Raw genomic sequence first — 16,369 nt, 5'->3', positions numbered from 1 at the left:
TATTTAGTGAAATAGTAAAGTATGGTTGTAGTTATGTATTTACAAATATCTGGAAAATAGAAATCAAATTGATGCATCATTCCTTTTGTTAATTGATTCAAGCGTTCGATAATTTTATTTCCAAGCATTAGGGTGAATACTTGTTCATAGCCCTCGGTAGCAAGATTTATTACTATCAATTTATACCTATCAGCAGCAATAGTTTACTTGCAGTAACATCTTCAGTAAAGGGCTAAATTATGAAGAAACAAGGAACTACAGATGCTGATTAATACACAAAGCACTGGAGGTAACTCAGTGTAACTCAGCAAGGCAGGCAGCATCTCTGGAGAACATGGTTTTCACCATCCCTCCCTTGACCTCCCTCTTTCTGATGCAGAACGGTCGGTCCCCAACAGAGGCTTTATCTCTGTACCCCTCCGCCCTCACCTCAACGAGTCCCAGGCCACCCATGATGTATAGGCTATAAATACAGTCAGAACCCATCCATGTTCTCCAATGGTAGAATTATGTGAAGTTTTACTTTTGAATTGGTGATTGTGATTTATTTTGCATAAAGGAGCAATTTAAAGTTGGCCTGATGCATTTCCAGTTCTGCTTACTGGAGTCAACTTTCTTTACTCTAGGAATTCAACTGAAGAAAGTTCAAGAACAACGTGAGCAGGAGGCTAAGCGCGAGCCTGTTGGGAACGACGTGGCGACCATTCTGTCCAGGCGTATTGCCGTGGAATATAGTGATTCGGATGATGATTCGGAATTTGATGAGAATGATTGGTCTGAGTAACATGGGTGCTTCCATAGTTTTATTAAATACTACTTCATGTTAAATTATCATGAAAAGTAACATGGAACAAATCTGAAACAATAGTTGTTTAAACGGATTGTGGATGAGGCGAGAGAGAATACTGATATATTGTGATGGCTTCAAAAATGAATGATAAATGAGAATTATTCATGAAAAGAATAATTTAAAAACACCATCCAGGAATGCGACCAATGATGACTTTTGTTAGGATTGTATAAATACAGCTGTTTATTTACAATGGACACACTTTGTAGGAACGGGTTAAGATCATAACCAAATGCCAAGTAGTAGGCCATTTCATCATCAGCTTCAGTGTTATTGGAAATGCTTCATTGATGTATTTAAAAAAATAATGTTAAACTTTGAAGCGTAGACAATGAGCATCATGTTTTCCACAGGTATGGACAGGTGAAACTTATCCCTGGGGTCCTGGCAAATATTTGCCATTTAAATTACTGAAAGAGTATATCTTGTTCTTTTCATTTTGCAGTTTTTGGGAGCTAGATTTTCCATGTTACCACTGTGACTTTAGTTGAAAGCATATCACGAGCAACAGAATTCTTTTCAGTTTTCCCAAAAGGGATGTGAATGGTGTAATATATAAATTCAAGGCTGCTGTTCTCTCTTAGAAGTAACTCCACAGTTCAAGAATGAATGAATCTATGGGGGAATAAGGTGGATCTGCTTAGCACAGGAATTGGAATACCAACACTGTAATAACGATTCAATATCCTTTCACCAGTGTGTTCAACACATTTTTCCCATCACCAAGGAAAGTAACTAGTTAAACTAAAGTTACATTTTCATTAAACTTAAAGGACTATTTATCCATAGAACATAAACATTGAGAATAGTAATTGCAAAATAGCAATGTACAACATTATTCTGCAATTAAGACTTGCAACTCATTCATTCTCAATCTACTAATTTTATTTGATATATTTAAATTATTATCCACCTAAATAGTACCATAAATTGAAAAAGGTATATTATAATGCTACATAGAAATGTTATACTATTCTACTGATGTATAATATTTGAGATAGATATCAGATATATTGCCAAAGGTTCAATATTTCTTTTAATTATAGTATGCATTGTCATAGATTTATGTAATTCAAATAAGTTCCCTTGCTTTGGTATTACTGCTTTTGTTTTAATATATTAGCAGTATTAACAATTTTTTTTAATGCATCAAAACCCCTCTGTAAACATTGGCTAAGCTCAATTTGTTTCGTACTGAATTTTCATTTAGAACAATTTATTTTCTGATCTTATAGATGTGTAAAATTTAAATGGCTGAAATTATGAAATTGAATTCAAATAAACTAAACAGCAAAAGAACACTTGTTCCCATTTTTCTTGAATTACTTTAAACAATCTTCCAAACATTAGAAGATAGCCCTTACACTCGTAACTGTGTAACCTTTAGAACTGTAGAACTGACAAGACATTGGGGCATGTAGACTGTTGGAAACTAGAAGCACAGCATCCCATCTGCCTGGCTGCATTTTCACTCCATCAAAAATCCCAGTGACAAAGTTTTTTAGTTTAGCTTAGCGTGAAAGCAGGCTTTTCAGCCCACCGACCCATGCCAACCATTGATCGCCTGCACACCAGTTCCATGTTATCCCACATTTGTATCGTACACACGAGGGGCAAGTTTACAGAAGCCAATTAACCTACACACCCGCATGCCTTTAGAATATGTGAAGAAACCTGAAATAACACAGGGAACACCCATAGAAAACCCACACTGGGTCACAGGGAGAACATGCAAACTCTACACAGACAGCACCCGTAGTCAGGATTGAACTCGGGTCTCTAGCACTGTGAAACAGCAACTCTACCACTGCGCTGTTGTGTAAGTGAGTAGGTATCATAATTTTAAGTCGCTCCTGCACAATCGGGGCAATTTGCAGAGGCCAATTAAACTAAAAACTCTCACGTCTTTGGAATGTGGGAGGAAACAGGAGCACCCAGAGGAAACCCATGCAGTCACAGGGAGAATGTAGAAACTCCACGCAGACAGCACTCAAGGTTAAGATCAAAGTCAGGTCTCTGATGCTGTGAGGCAGCAGTTCTACCAGTTGCGCCACAGCAAACATAATCAATTAGTATTAATGCAAAGATCGTCTTTATCATTGCTCCTGGAACTGTTCCTGCCATCCTTGGGATGATATTCCATTATGGGACTGAACAAGTTTCCATCCTGCAGTTGAGGCATCTCAGCTCTCATTAATCTCTCCGGTGGCATTACTGCTCATGCTATATTTTGATAAGCAATTTCCCACATGCAGGCAATACTTATACCCTTGCCAGAGCTGTTCATTTAATATATAGTCTATTACTGTTTGTAATTTATTAGAACCCACTGATTGCTATTTTCCTACAGCAGTGCTTCATGGGGTGTAAAATCCTTGAGATATCTTAAAGTTGCAAAAAGTGTTATTTAAGTGTAAGTTCTTTCTTTGGAGCTCAGACCCAATATATTGAATAGTGGTTACATCTTGATTAACAATCCAAATCTCTGTAATCACAGTTACTGTTGATAGAAAATTCTTAATCCACTGCATGCATAGTAATTTTAAAGTTCAATGACATGAAAATAGGTGGGTGGGCATGTTGCGATGAGAATATTTAGACTGCAAAAGTTTTCGATAGATTGAGTGAGTGGGAGTTTCATTTGGGAAAGTGTAAAGTCTTGCAATTTGCTGAAAGAAAATGAAAGGAAGACTTATTTAAGTCAACAAAAATTGCAGATGAGCAAAGTACAGAGATCTAGACAGTGTGCTTAAAGATTATCAGACAGGTGTAGTAAAGCAAATGTTAGGAAGCTAACTGACATGTGCAATGGTATGTTATTGTCACATACAAATTCATTTGTATATTGTTCAATACAAATACTTAGTTTAGTTTATTGTGTGTACCAAGGTACAGTGAAAAGCTTTTATTGTGTGCTAACCTGTCAGCAGAAAGACAATACATGATTACAATCGAGCCATCTACAGTGTACAGATGCATGATAAAGGGAATAACGTTTGGTGCAGGGTAAAGTCTGATCGAAAATGGTCTGAGGGTCTCCAATGAAGTAGGTAGTAGCTCAGGACTGCTTTCCAGTTGTTGGTAGGATGGTACAGTTAATAATAATAATAATAATAATGCATTACATTTATATAGCGCTTTTCAAACACTCAAAGGGATTTCTAGAACATTTGCCTGATAACAGCTGGAAAGAAACTGTCCCTGAATCTGGGGGTGTGCGTTTTCCCATTTTTATACTTTTTGCCTGATGGGAAAGGGAAGTATCACCATACAGAAGTACTTAGATATCTCTTAGATAAGCATCTCAAATACAGCACAAATGTATAGCAGTAGTACACTGAGACAGTGAACAGAACTGTTAGTTTTTGGTGCCGTTTGAAAGAGGGTTGGAATTTAGAAATGCTGAAGTATTGTTAAAATCGAAAAACAAAAAGAACACAAAGACCTAGAGTAACTCAACAGGTGAGGCAGCATCCCTGGATAACATGGAAAGGTGACTTTTTGTCCTTTTATGTAGCATCAGCAGATCCTTGTTTCTTCTGTTAAAATTGAACTGGTAAGACCACGCCTTGGTTTTGGCTATCTTATGTAAGAAAAGATATGTTGACTTTGGAAGCTGCCCAAAAGAGAATCACTAGGCTCAATGAGCAAATTGTGCTTTCATGAGTGGCTAAAGTTAGTTTTTATATACTTTAGAAGATTGAGTGAAGATCTTGCTAAAAAACACAAGATTGTTTTGGAGGTTTGATGACATAAGTGTTGAGATGCTTCAGCTGGTGGAAAAAAATCTAGAGTGAGGGTATATAATTACAAAATTAGGGGATGATCATTTGAACTGAGATGCATAAGATCTTCTCACAGAGAATGATGAATATTTGGAGTTCATTTTTAAAAAGGTATGCAATATGGATCCTTGAATTCATCTCATCAAATATTGAAAGATCTGAAAGTTCTTGCCTTGGATAATAACCCAGTTGTATGCACATGTGGAAAAGGCGTTGGGTTGCGCATAGGAGTCATAGAGTCATACAGCATGGAAACAGGCCCTTCGGCCCAACTTGCATACACCGACCAACATGTCCTATCTACACTAGTCCCATGTTATGCCTAAATGACTACCGTCCAGTGGCCTTGTCATCCAACATCATGAAATAATTTGAGAGGCTAGTTATCGAACACATTATATTCAGTCTACCCAGCGGCCTTAACCCACTGCAGTTCGCCTACCACCACAACAGGTCCACAGATGATGCCATTGCCCTAGCCCTACATTTATCCCTGGAACACCTGGATATGAGAGACACCTACGTCAGACACCTTTTCATAGACTACAGCTCCACCTTTAATACCATTATACCATCCAAGCTTATCACCAAACCCGCTGGATTTGGTATCAGCACTCATCTCTGCAATTGGGTCCTCGACTTCCTGACCAACAGACCCCAATCAGTGAGGATAGGGAACAAATCATCCTCTATGATAATCTTCAACACTGGTGCTCTGCAAGGATATGTTCTCAGACCCCTTCTTTACTCCTTGTAGACACGACTGTTCAGCCATGTACAAATCTAATTCAATTTTCAAATTCGCAGATGACACCAACATTGTGGGCTGGATATCAAATAATGATGAGACAAAGTGCAGGAAGATCGAGAACCTCTTGTCCTGGTGTCAAGACAACAACCTTTCTCTCAATGTCAGCAAGACAAAGGCATATCCCCTACAACTCCAACTTTTACAGATGTGCCATAGAAAGCATTTTATCAGGATGCATCACAGCTTGATTTGGGAATAGCTCCATCCAAGACCGCAAAGAAAAGTGGTGAATTGTGGACAATAGACAATACCCAGACCATCACACAAACCAATCTATTGACTCCATTTATACCTCACAATTCCTCAGCAAGAGCAGTAGCATAATCAAGGATGAGTCGCACCCTGGCCATTCTCACTTCTTCACTCTCCCATTAGGCAAAAGATATAGGTGTGAAAACGCACACCTTGCACTAAAAGTTATTCCCTTATCATGTATCTATACATTGTAACTGGCTCGATTGTAATCATATATTGTCTTTCTGCTGACTGGATAGTACGCAACAAAAGTGGTACACATGACACTAAACTAAACTAAACTTGCCCTTTGGCCCACATCTCTCCAAACCTGTCCTATCCATGCACCTGTCTAAATGTTTCTTAAACTTTGCGATAGTATCCATCTCATCTACCTCCTCCGGCATCTCGTTCCATACATCCACTTGAAAAAGTTGCCCCTCAGGTTCCTATTAAATCTTTTTCCCTCTCACCTTGTTCTCTGGGTCTCAGTTCCCTTACTCTGGGCAAGAGACCGTGCATCTACTGATCTATTCCTCTCATGATTTTACCCTCTATAAGATCACCTTGCATGAAAATTGAATATTGTAACTCAATCGGCATTTCAAGAGCAGCTGAGAACCAAGAATGGAAATTGCCTGTCTGAGGCAGCTGAAGATTTCAAAAGATGAGCGCAAGGATGACGGGACATCAGAAACAGCGTCTGGAAGGAACAGCGTCAAAGGATTAAGAAGACTCTGAAATCTGACAATGGATTTTGTAACGGTAAACCTCGAGAGTAAGGTGGGAATCAAGATAATGGTTGAAAATGCTACAGTGGATTAAGCTGGATTAGTCAAGTAATAATGGTTGGGCACTTTATGGCCAAGGTGCAAACATTTGTTGATGTATATACTCCAATTGTGAATAAACAATAGAAGTCTGTAATTGTAAAGCTTTGACGTAGCGATTTTGCAATTGTTTGTGCTTACATAAAAAGCCTGGCCCAAATCATAGCAGAGGCTCGTTTGAACAGAATGAGGATACTATAAACAAGATTCTTTTGCATCAAAAAAGAAAAGTAGGTGTATTGTACTGGATGTATTTTCTGTCTATAATGTGAAATTGCAAGTTTGCAAACTTATCTTGCCGTTCACCATTGATCTCAGGGAATCTTGTTCACAGCTCATTGATCTGAAATGTTTCTGTCATTCTACCAATGCTGCATTTTTGGTTGTTATTCACAATTATTCTCTGCTTCCATATGTGTGACAGAAGTTACATCAAGACAGGTTCTTTCCTTCCTTTTTTGTTATCTTTGATTGTACTTCAAAATGCCGGTTAGCCCACTTGGACAAAAGTCATTGCACAAAGACCAGGAGCAGAGCCAGATACAAGGTGGTTGGTTTATTTTTTGCTACTGAAACAATAATCAAGACCAATTATTTCCCCTGGAGTGTCGGAAGCTGAGGGAGAACTTGCTAGAAGTATATAAAATTAGAAGAGGCGTAGATAGACAATCAGAACCTTTATCCCAGCTTGGAAATGTCGAAGAGTAGATGACATGGCTTTAATGTGAGAGGGGCAAATTTTAAAGGAAATGGTCAAGTGTTTTACACAGAGAGTTGTGGGTGCCTGGAACGTGCTGCCAGGGATGGTGGTGGAGGCAGGTATGTTAGTGGTATTTAGAAAAGCACATGGATATGTAGGGAATGGAGAGATATGGATCAATAGACAATAGACAATAGACAATAGGTGCAGGAGTAGGCCATTCAGCCCTTCGAGCCAGCACCGCCATTCAATGCGATCATGGCTGATCACTCTCAATCAGTACCCCGTTCCTGCCTTCTCCCCATACCCCCTCACTCCGCTATCCTTAAGAGCTCTATCCAGCTCTCTCTTGAAAGCATCCAACGAACTGGCCTCCACTGCCTTCTGAGGCAGAGAATTCCACACCTTCACCACCCTCTGACTGAAAAAGTTCTTCCTCATCTCCGTTCTAAATGGCCTACCCCTTATTCTCAAACTGTGGCCCCTTGTTCTGGACTCCCCCAACATTGGGAACATGTTATCTGCCTCTAATGTGTCCAATCCCCTAATTATCTTATATGTTTCAATAAGATCCCCCCTCATCCTTCTAAATTCCAGTGTATACAAGCCCAATCGCTCCAGCCTTTCAACATACGACAGTCCCGCCATTCCGGGAATTAACCTAGTGAACCTACGCTGCACGCCCTCCATAGCAAGAATATCCTTCCTCAAATTTGGAGACCAAAACTGCACACAGTACTCCAGGTGCGGTCTCACCAGGGCCCGGTACAACTGTAGAAGGACCTCTTTGCTCCTATACTCAACTCCTCTTGTTACGAAGGCCAACATTCCATTGGCTTTCTTCACTGCCTGCTGAACCTGCACGCTTCCTTTCATTGACTGATGCACTAGGACACCCAGATCTCGTTGAACTCCCCCTCCTCCTAACTTGACACCATTCAGATAATAATCTGCCTTTCTATTCTTACTTCCAAAGTGAATAACCTCACACTTACCTACATTAAACTGCATCTGCCATGTATCCGCCCACTCACACAACCTGTCCAAGTCACCCTGCAGCCTTATTGCATCTTCCTCACAATTCACACTACCCCCCAACTTAGTATCATCTGCAAATTTGCTAATGGTACTTTTAATCCCTTCGTCTAAGTCATTAATGTATATCGTAAATAGCTGGGGTCCCAGCACCGAACCTTGCGGTACCCCACTGGTCACTGCCTGCCATTCCGAAAGGGACCCATTTATCCCCACTCTTTGCTTTCTGTCTGTCAACCAATTTTCTATCCATGTCAGTACCCTACCCCCAATACCATGTGCCCTAATTTTGCCCACTAATCTCCTATGTGGGACCTTGTCGAAGGCTTTCTGAAAGTCGAGGTACACCACATCCACTGACTCTCCCTTGTCAATTTTCCTAGTTACATCCTCAAAAAATTCCAGTAGATTTGTCAAGCATGATTTCCCCTTCGTAAATCCATGCTGACTCGGAATGATCCCGTTACTGCTATCCAAATGCTCAGCAATTTCGTCTTTTATAATTGACTCCAGCATCTTCCCCACCACTGATGTCAGACTAACTGGTCTATAATTACCCGTTTTCTCTCTCCCTCCTTTCTTAAAAAGTGGGATAACATTTGCTATCCTCCAATCCACAGGAACTGATCCTGAATCTATAGAACATTGAAAAATGATCTCCAATGCTTCCACTATTTCTAGAGCCACCTCCTTAAGTACTCTGGGATGCAGACCATCAGGCCCTGGGGATTTATCAGCCTTCAGTCCCATCAGTCTACCCAAAACCATTTCCTGCCTAATGTGGATTTCCTTCAGTTCCTCCATCACCCTAGGTTCTCCGGCCCCTAGAACATTTGGGAGATTGTGTGTATCTTCCTCAGTGAAGACAGATCCAAAGTAACGGTTTAACTCGTCTGCCATTTCTTTGTTCCCCATAATAAATTCCCCTGCTTCTGTCTTCAAGGGACCCACATTTGCCTTGACTATTTTTTTCCTCTTCACGTACCTAAAAAAACTTTTGCTATCCTCCTTTATATTATTGGCTAGTTTACCCTCGTACCTCATCTTTTCTCCCCGTATTGCCTTTTTAGTTAACTTTTGTTGCTCTTTAAAAGAGTCCCAATCCTCTGTCTTCCCACTCTTCTTTGCTATGTTATACTTCCTCTCCTTAATTTTTATGCTGTCCCTGACTTCCCTCGTCAGCCACAGGTGTCTCTTACTCCCCTTAGAGTCTTTCCACCTCTTTGGAATAAATTGATCCTGCAACCTCTGCATTATTCCCAGGAATACCTGCCATTGCTGTTCTACCGTCTTCCCTGCTAGGGCCTCCTTCCAATCAATTTTGGCCAGCTCCTGCCTCATGCCTCTGTAATCCCCTTTGCTATACATGCAGTCAAAGATTAGTTTTAACTTGGCATCATGTTCGGCATGGACACTATGGGCCAAAGGGACTGTTCCTCCGCTACCTTTAATGTGAGAGGGCAAAGTTTAAAGGGATGGGTGCTTGGAATGCGTTGCCAGGATAGCTGGTAGAAATGATAGTGACATTTCAGATGCTTTTGGATAGATACATGGATATGGAAGGATATGAATCATGTGCAGGCAGAGGAGATTACTTTAGCTTGGCATCATAGTGTAAGAAAATAACTGCAGATGCTGGTACAAATCGAAGATATTTATTTCACAAAATGCTGGAGTAACTCAGCAGGTCAGGCAGCATCTCAGGAGAGAAGGAATGGGTGACGTTTTGGGTCAAGACCCTTCAGTCTGAAGATGGGTCTTGACCCGAAACGTCACCCATTCCTTCTCTCCTGATATGCTGCCTGACCTGCTGAGTTACTCCAGCATTTTGTGAAATAATTAGATTGGCATCATGTTCAGCATGGATATTGTGGGCTTTATTGGTCCATTTAAGACCAGTAACTATGAAGACCAAAAACCATACCTTGCATGAGCTTCAGCAAGTTGTGCCATTGGCCATTTCACATATCCCAACCTGAATAATTCCTAATTAAACATGGCATTGCAATATCAAGGTGGAAACTGTCTCAGTAATGCTGCTTAACTATTTTTATACTGACAGGTAATTTTACACTTGGATTTGGAAGCTGTTCATTTTGTTTGTATGCCAGTGAAATGTTAAACAGAGAAAGATTTGCTATTTTTGATAACATGATATATAATTAGCCTTAAACACTAATAATTGCCAATAAATTAAATTACTTAAGATATCTGCCTTATGCAGAACTTCTGCCACCAAATATTAGGAATAACTAACTATAGGGCACCGTATTTAGTTCACGCACCATGTTATAGGAAAGATGTTTTCAACCTGGAAAGGGTGCAGAGAAAATGTACAGGGTTGTTGCCAGGACTCGAGGGCTGTAGCTATAGGGAGAGGTTGAGCAGGCAAGGGCTTTCCTTGGAGGTCAGGAGGATGACAGGTGATCTTTTAGAAGTGTACAAAATCATGAGAGGAATGGATCGCGTAAATGCAGTCTTTTGTTTGTAGTAGGGAATCGAGAACCAGAGGAAGTGAAGGGGGAAAGATTTAATAGGAACCTGAGGGGTAACTTTTTTACACAAAGGGTGATAGGTGTCTGAAGAAGGGTCTCAACCCGAAACGTCACCCATTCCTTCTCTCCTGAGATGCTGTCTGACCTGCTGAGTTACTCCAACATTTTGTGAATAAATACCATCGATTTGTACCAGCATCTGCAGTTATTTTCTTACACTACAGTGTATGGAACAAGTTGCCGGAGGTGGTAGTTGAGACAGGTACTATCGCAATGTTTAAGAAACATTTAGACAGGTACGTGAATAAGATAGGTTTAGAGGGATATGCAGGCAGGTGGGACAAGTATAGATGGGACACGTTGGCCAGTCTGGGCAAGTTGGGAAGAAGGGCCTGTTTCCATGTTGTATGACTCCAGGACTAACTCCAGGTTGAAGCCTACGTCTTTTTGTCTGGCAAGCTGCTAAGAATTTTAAACTGAATTGGCACTAAAAGGTCACAACATCATGAGCAAATTGAATAATATGGGAATTATAAAGAACAAATTGTTTCTACTGTCAACTGTTGTATGGTCCTTCCAGTGGAATGTTTGGTCTAAACATATTATAAATTGCAATTATGTTTGCCTTCCATTTGTTTACATCACTCCTTTATGGCAATTTCCACATAATTCTGCACTGGTCTCTTACTTAATATTTAGTTATTCCAATTATTTTTTTTCCACTAATTTTACAACTATAATATTTTAGATTTAAACCATTCCAGCAGTGCAAAGTATTTGGCTATCAGTTACAAGCTTTCTAGCCCACACAAGATGCTGATGTCTTGACAAAGGCAAATTCATTTTCATCCCATAATTAGCAGGTGATAAAGAAGATCAAAATTCTGGATTGTATTTACAAAAGCAGAACCAGAATCAAGAACTAGAGGTCACAGGTTTAAGGGAGAGGGGAAATATTTAATAGGAACCAAAGGGGCTACTTTTTCACACGGAGGATGGTGGGTATGTGAAATGAGTTGCCAGAGGAGGTAGTTGAAGCAGGCACTATAACAACATTTAAAGGATATTTGGACAGATACAAGGATAGGACAGTTTTAGAGGGACGGTGGGTCAAACGTGGGCAGGTGGAACTAGCTTAGATAGGGCACCTTGTTTGGTATAGGCAAATTGGCCCTGTTTCCATTTCGACTCTAACTACTAAACAGTGATAATTGGTTCTAGTGACACAAGAGACTGTAGATATTGGAATCTTGAGCAAAATGATAGTGTAATGTGGAGGGAAATTAATAGATGATGTTTTGGGGCAGGTCCTTTCACCAGACTGATGGAAAAGAGAGGTAGGGGTGAAAAGGAGACAAAAGGGTGTCAGAAAAGGAAAGATAGGGCTATATTCCTTGGAGCTTAGGACTTTATTTCTTGGAGCGCAGGAGCAATCTTTTGCCCAGAGTAGGGAAATCAAGAACCAGAGGACATAGGTTTAAGGTGAGGGGGGAAAATTTTAATGGGAACCTGAGAGGTAACTTTTTCATACAAAGGGTGGTGGGTGTATGGAATGAGCTGCCAGAGGAGGTAGTTAAAGCAGGTACTATCGCAACATTTAAGAAGCATTTCGACAGGTACTTGGATAGGAGAGTTTTGGAGAGATATGGGCCAAACGCAGGCGGTGGGACTAGTGTACATGGGGCATGTTGGTTGGCATGGGCAAGTTGGGCTGAAGGAGCTGTTTCCACGCTGTATGACTCTATGACTCTAAGAGGAGGGAATTGTAAAGCTGGAAGGAGGGATATGGATGGAAGGAGACAGGGCTGAGGGTAAGAAAGGGAAATGGGGGAGTCAGAGATAGGAGGGATGTGAGATAAGCGTAAAGAGGAGACGAGAGGAACAGGGTGAATGAATGGCTTTGGAGTGAGAAATATGTGCGCAGCGATTGAGTATTGGGTATTATTTGAAATTGGAATATTTAATGTTCATACCTTTGGGTTGTAGGCTACCCGAGGAATATGAGGTGCTGTTCTTCCAGTTTGCATGTGGCTTCACTCTGGTTGAGGAAGCCAACGACAGAAAAGGTTGGTTCTAAATGGTCAACCTATGCCATCTAGAGGCAAGATAAATACTAATAGCAACATAATGTTTATGAAGGCAGGAGTGATGAAAATATGCCTATTTTATCACATGGTTATTAAAGACTAAAGGAACAACACTGGAATAAGTCTAGAAACAAGGAACTGCGGTTGCTGGTTTACAAAAAAAAGTGCTGGAGTAACTCAGCGGGCCAGGCAATATCTCTGGAGAACATGGATAGGTGATGTTTTGGGTGCCTTGTTCAGGCTGATTGTGGTGGGATTGTGCTGTACTGTTCTATGTTCTACAGTGCCCTCCATAATATTTGGGACAAAGACCCATCATTTATTTATTTGCCTCCACAATTTGAGATTTGAGGTGCACATTGACAGAATTTAATAAAGACCATTTTTATACATTTTGGTTTCACCATGTAGAAATTACAGCAGTGTTTATACATAGTCCCCCCGTTTCAGGGCACCATAATGTTTGGGACACAGCAATGTCATGTAAATGAAAGTAGTCATGTTTAGTATTTTGTTGCATATCCTTTGCATGCAATGACTGCTTGAAGCCTGCGATTCATGGACATCACCAGTTGCTGGGTGTCTTCTCTGGTGATGCTCTACCAGGCCTGTATTGTAGCCATCTTTAGCTTTGGGGGCTAGTCCCCTTTAGTTTTCTCTTCAGCATATAAAAGGCATGCTCAATTGGGTTCAGATCGGGTGATTGACTTGGCCACTCAAGACAAGAATTAACCATTTTTTAGCATTGAAAAACTCCTTTGTTGCTTTAGCAGTGTGTTTGGGATCATTGTCTTGCTGTAGAATGAACCGCCGGCCAATGAGTTTTGAGGCATTTGTTTGAACTTGAGCAGATAGGATGTGTCTATACACTTCAGAATTCATTATGCTACTACCATCAATGAAGATAAGTGAGCCAGTACCTTCAGCAGCCATACATGTCCAGGCCATAACACCCCCACCAATGTGTTTCACGGCGGTATGTTTTGGATCTTGGGCAGTTCCTTCTCACCTCCATACTTTGCTCTGGCCATCACTCTAATATAAGTTAATCTTCGTCTCATCTGTCCACAAGACCTTTTTCCAGAACTGTGGTTGCTCTTTTATGTACTTCTTGGCAAACTGTAACCTGGCCATCCTATTTTTGCGGCTAACCAGTGGTTTGCATCTTGCAGTGCAGCCTCTGTATTTCTGTTTATGGTCTTCTGTGACAGTGGTCATTGACAAATTCACATTTGACTCCTGAAGAGTGTTTCTGATCTGTCGGACAAGTGTTTGGGGATTTTTTATTATAGAGAGAATTTTATAATGTGGAGGTCTTTCTTGGCCTGCCAATCCCTTTGCGATTAGTAAGCTCACTAGTGCTCTCTTTCCTCTTAATGATGTTGCAAACAGTTGATTTTGGTAAGCCTGTTTAGCTGATGTCTCTAACAGTTTTATTCTTGTTTCTCAGTCTCACAATGGCTTCTTTGACTTTCGTTGGCACAACTTTGGTCCTCATGTTGATAAACAGCAATAAAAGTTTCCAAAGGTGATGAAAAGACTGGAGGAAAGACTTGGTGCTGAGAATTCTCTTATACCTGCATTAAGGAGGCAATTAAACACCCCTGAGCAATTACAAACGCCTGTGAAACCATGTGTCCCAAACATTATGGTGCCCTGAAATGGGGGGACTATGTATAAACACTGCTGTAATAAACCATGGTGAAACCAAAATGTATAAAAATGGCCTTTATTAGATCTTACAATGTGCACTTTAACCACATGTGATTTTGTTCTATTATAAATCTCAAATTGTGAAGTACAGAGGCAAATAAATAAATGATGGGTCTTTGTCCCAAACATTATGGAAGGCACTGTATGTACATCACACTTTCTTTGGATGTATTAATTGAGAACAGTTAATGGGTGATCGATGGTTGGCGTGGGCTCGATAGGTTGAAAGGCCTGTTTCTATGCTGTATCTCTAAAACTAAATCCTTGTTGGTAGCATGGGCCGACTGTTGACACAAGGGCTGGGAAATTCCACTGGGGTCAGAGCTTTATAGCAACGGAACCTTTTTAGACTTTAGAGATGCAGGACCTTCAGCCCACTGAGTCCACGCTGACTATCGATCGCCTCATATCATATCATATCATATCATATATATATACAGCCGAAAACAGGCCTTTTCGGCCCACCAAGTCCGTGCCGCCCAGCGATCCCCGTACATTAACACTATCCTACACCCACTAGGGACAATTTTTACATTTACCCAGCCAATTAACCTACATACCTGTACGTCTTTGGAGTGTGGGAGGAAACCGAAGATCTCGGAGAAAACCCACGCAGGTCACGGGGAGAACGTACAAACTCCTTACAGTGCAGCACCCGTAGTCAGGATCGAACCTGAGTCTCCGGCGTTGCATTCGCTGTAAAGCAGCAACTCTACCGCTGCGCTACCGTGCCGCCCTATCCTACACACTAGCACTATCCTACACACGGGACAATTTACAATTTTACAGAAGCCTATTAACCTACAAACCTACATGTCTTTGGAGTGTGGGAGGAAACCAGAGCCCCCTGAGAAAACCCATGCAGTCACATGAAGAGCATACAAACTCCGTGCAGACAGCACCCATAGTCGGGATTGAACCCACCTCACTTGTGTTGCGAGGCAGCAACTCTACCACGGTGCCGCCCTAAATCTAAAACTCCCACCCTAAAGCTCCTGCTGTGTTTTATGGGAGGTTGATCACATGTATGGCCTTATTTGCTGATAAAAAAAGCTCCTAAGTGCCAGCAGAATTTTGTGTGATTTAGATTTAAATAATTTTATTTATTTCTGCAAATATTAGATCAGACTACATCACAGCGCAGATAAAAGTTTCATGCAAGTTATATCAGAATTTGATTATCTCATACATTATTTTACAATGAAAACAACATTTATCCTGGGAGACACATGCTGGAGTAACTCAGTGGGACAGGCAGCATCTCTGGAGAGAAGGAATGGGTGACATTTCGGTTTGAGGCGCTTCTGGGTCCTGGGATCTAGATTTAGTATATTTATTCAAAAGAGAGATCTCCCACATTGCAACATTTCAATCAGTGTAAATATAAACCTGAAATGTTATGCAGTGATTCAGAACTAGTCTGCTGATATTTCGGCTGATAGCTAACATGATTCAAATTAATTATTGTTATGAATAAAACAAAAAGTGTTATGCATTGATTACCATCCCATTATCTACTTCCAGCATTTTGCTTAGCAGAACTTAGAACTCAGAGAGCAATAAAAATGTTCAACAGGTTTAAATTAGAAGTTGCAATGCAAATTCTTAATGAATGGAAAATTTGTAGACAGTGAGGTTTATTTTTTTTTAAAAGATTCTTTGTTCTTGGTTAATACTTCCAAAGAAAGTGAGTGGGAGGTTCGAGTACCATTGGAAACAAGATGAGGAGGCATTTCTTTAGGCAGAGGGTGGTGAATCTGTGGAATTCATGGCCACAGACGCCTGTGGAGGCCATGTCATTGGGTATTTTTAAGGCCGAGAATGACAGA

The 16,369-nt window shown here is 40.7% G+C and overlaps 1 protein-coding gene across 3 annotated transcripts in view; it reads left to right on the top strand.

The window, feature by feature from the left end:
- The window catches only part of wasf3b (WASP family member 3b), a 66,874-nt gene extending 65,106 nt beyond the window's left edge, over positions 1 to 1,768 (top strand). For all 3 annotated transcript variants that reach the window (XM_078402408.1, XM_078402407.1, XM_078402405.1), the window contains one exon: positions 627 to 1,768. In XM_078402408.1, coding sequence (XP_078258534.1) covers positions 627 to 784 — 158 coding nt within the window. In that variant the 3' untranslated portion in view covers positions 785 to 1,768. The remainder of the gene's footprint in view (positions 1 to 626) is intronic.
- Positions 1,769 to 16,369: the final 14,601 nt, after the last annotated feature.

Source organism: Rhinoraja longicauda, chromosome 7 (genome assembly GCF_053455715.1).
Source record: "Rhinoraja longicauda isolate Sanriku21f chromosome 7, sRhiLon1.1, whole genome shotgun sequence".
NCBI classification, from domain to species: Eukaryota; Metazoa; Chordata; class Chondrichthyes; order Rajiformes; family Arhynchobatidae; genus Rhinoraja; species Rhinoraja longicauda.
The sequence above is the reverse complement of the archived record's forward strand: the minus strand, read 5'-3'. Positions and strand labels throughout refer to the sequence as shown.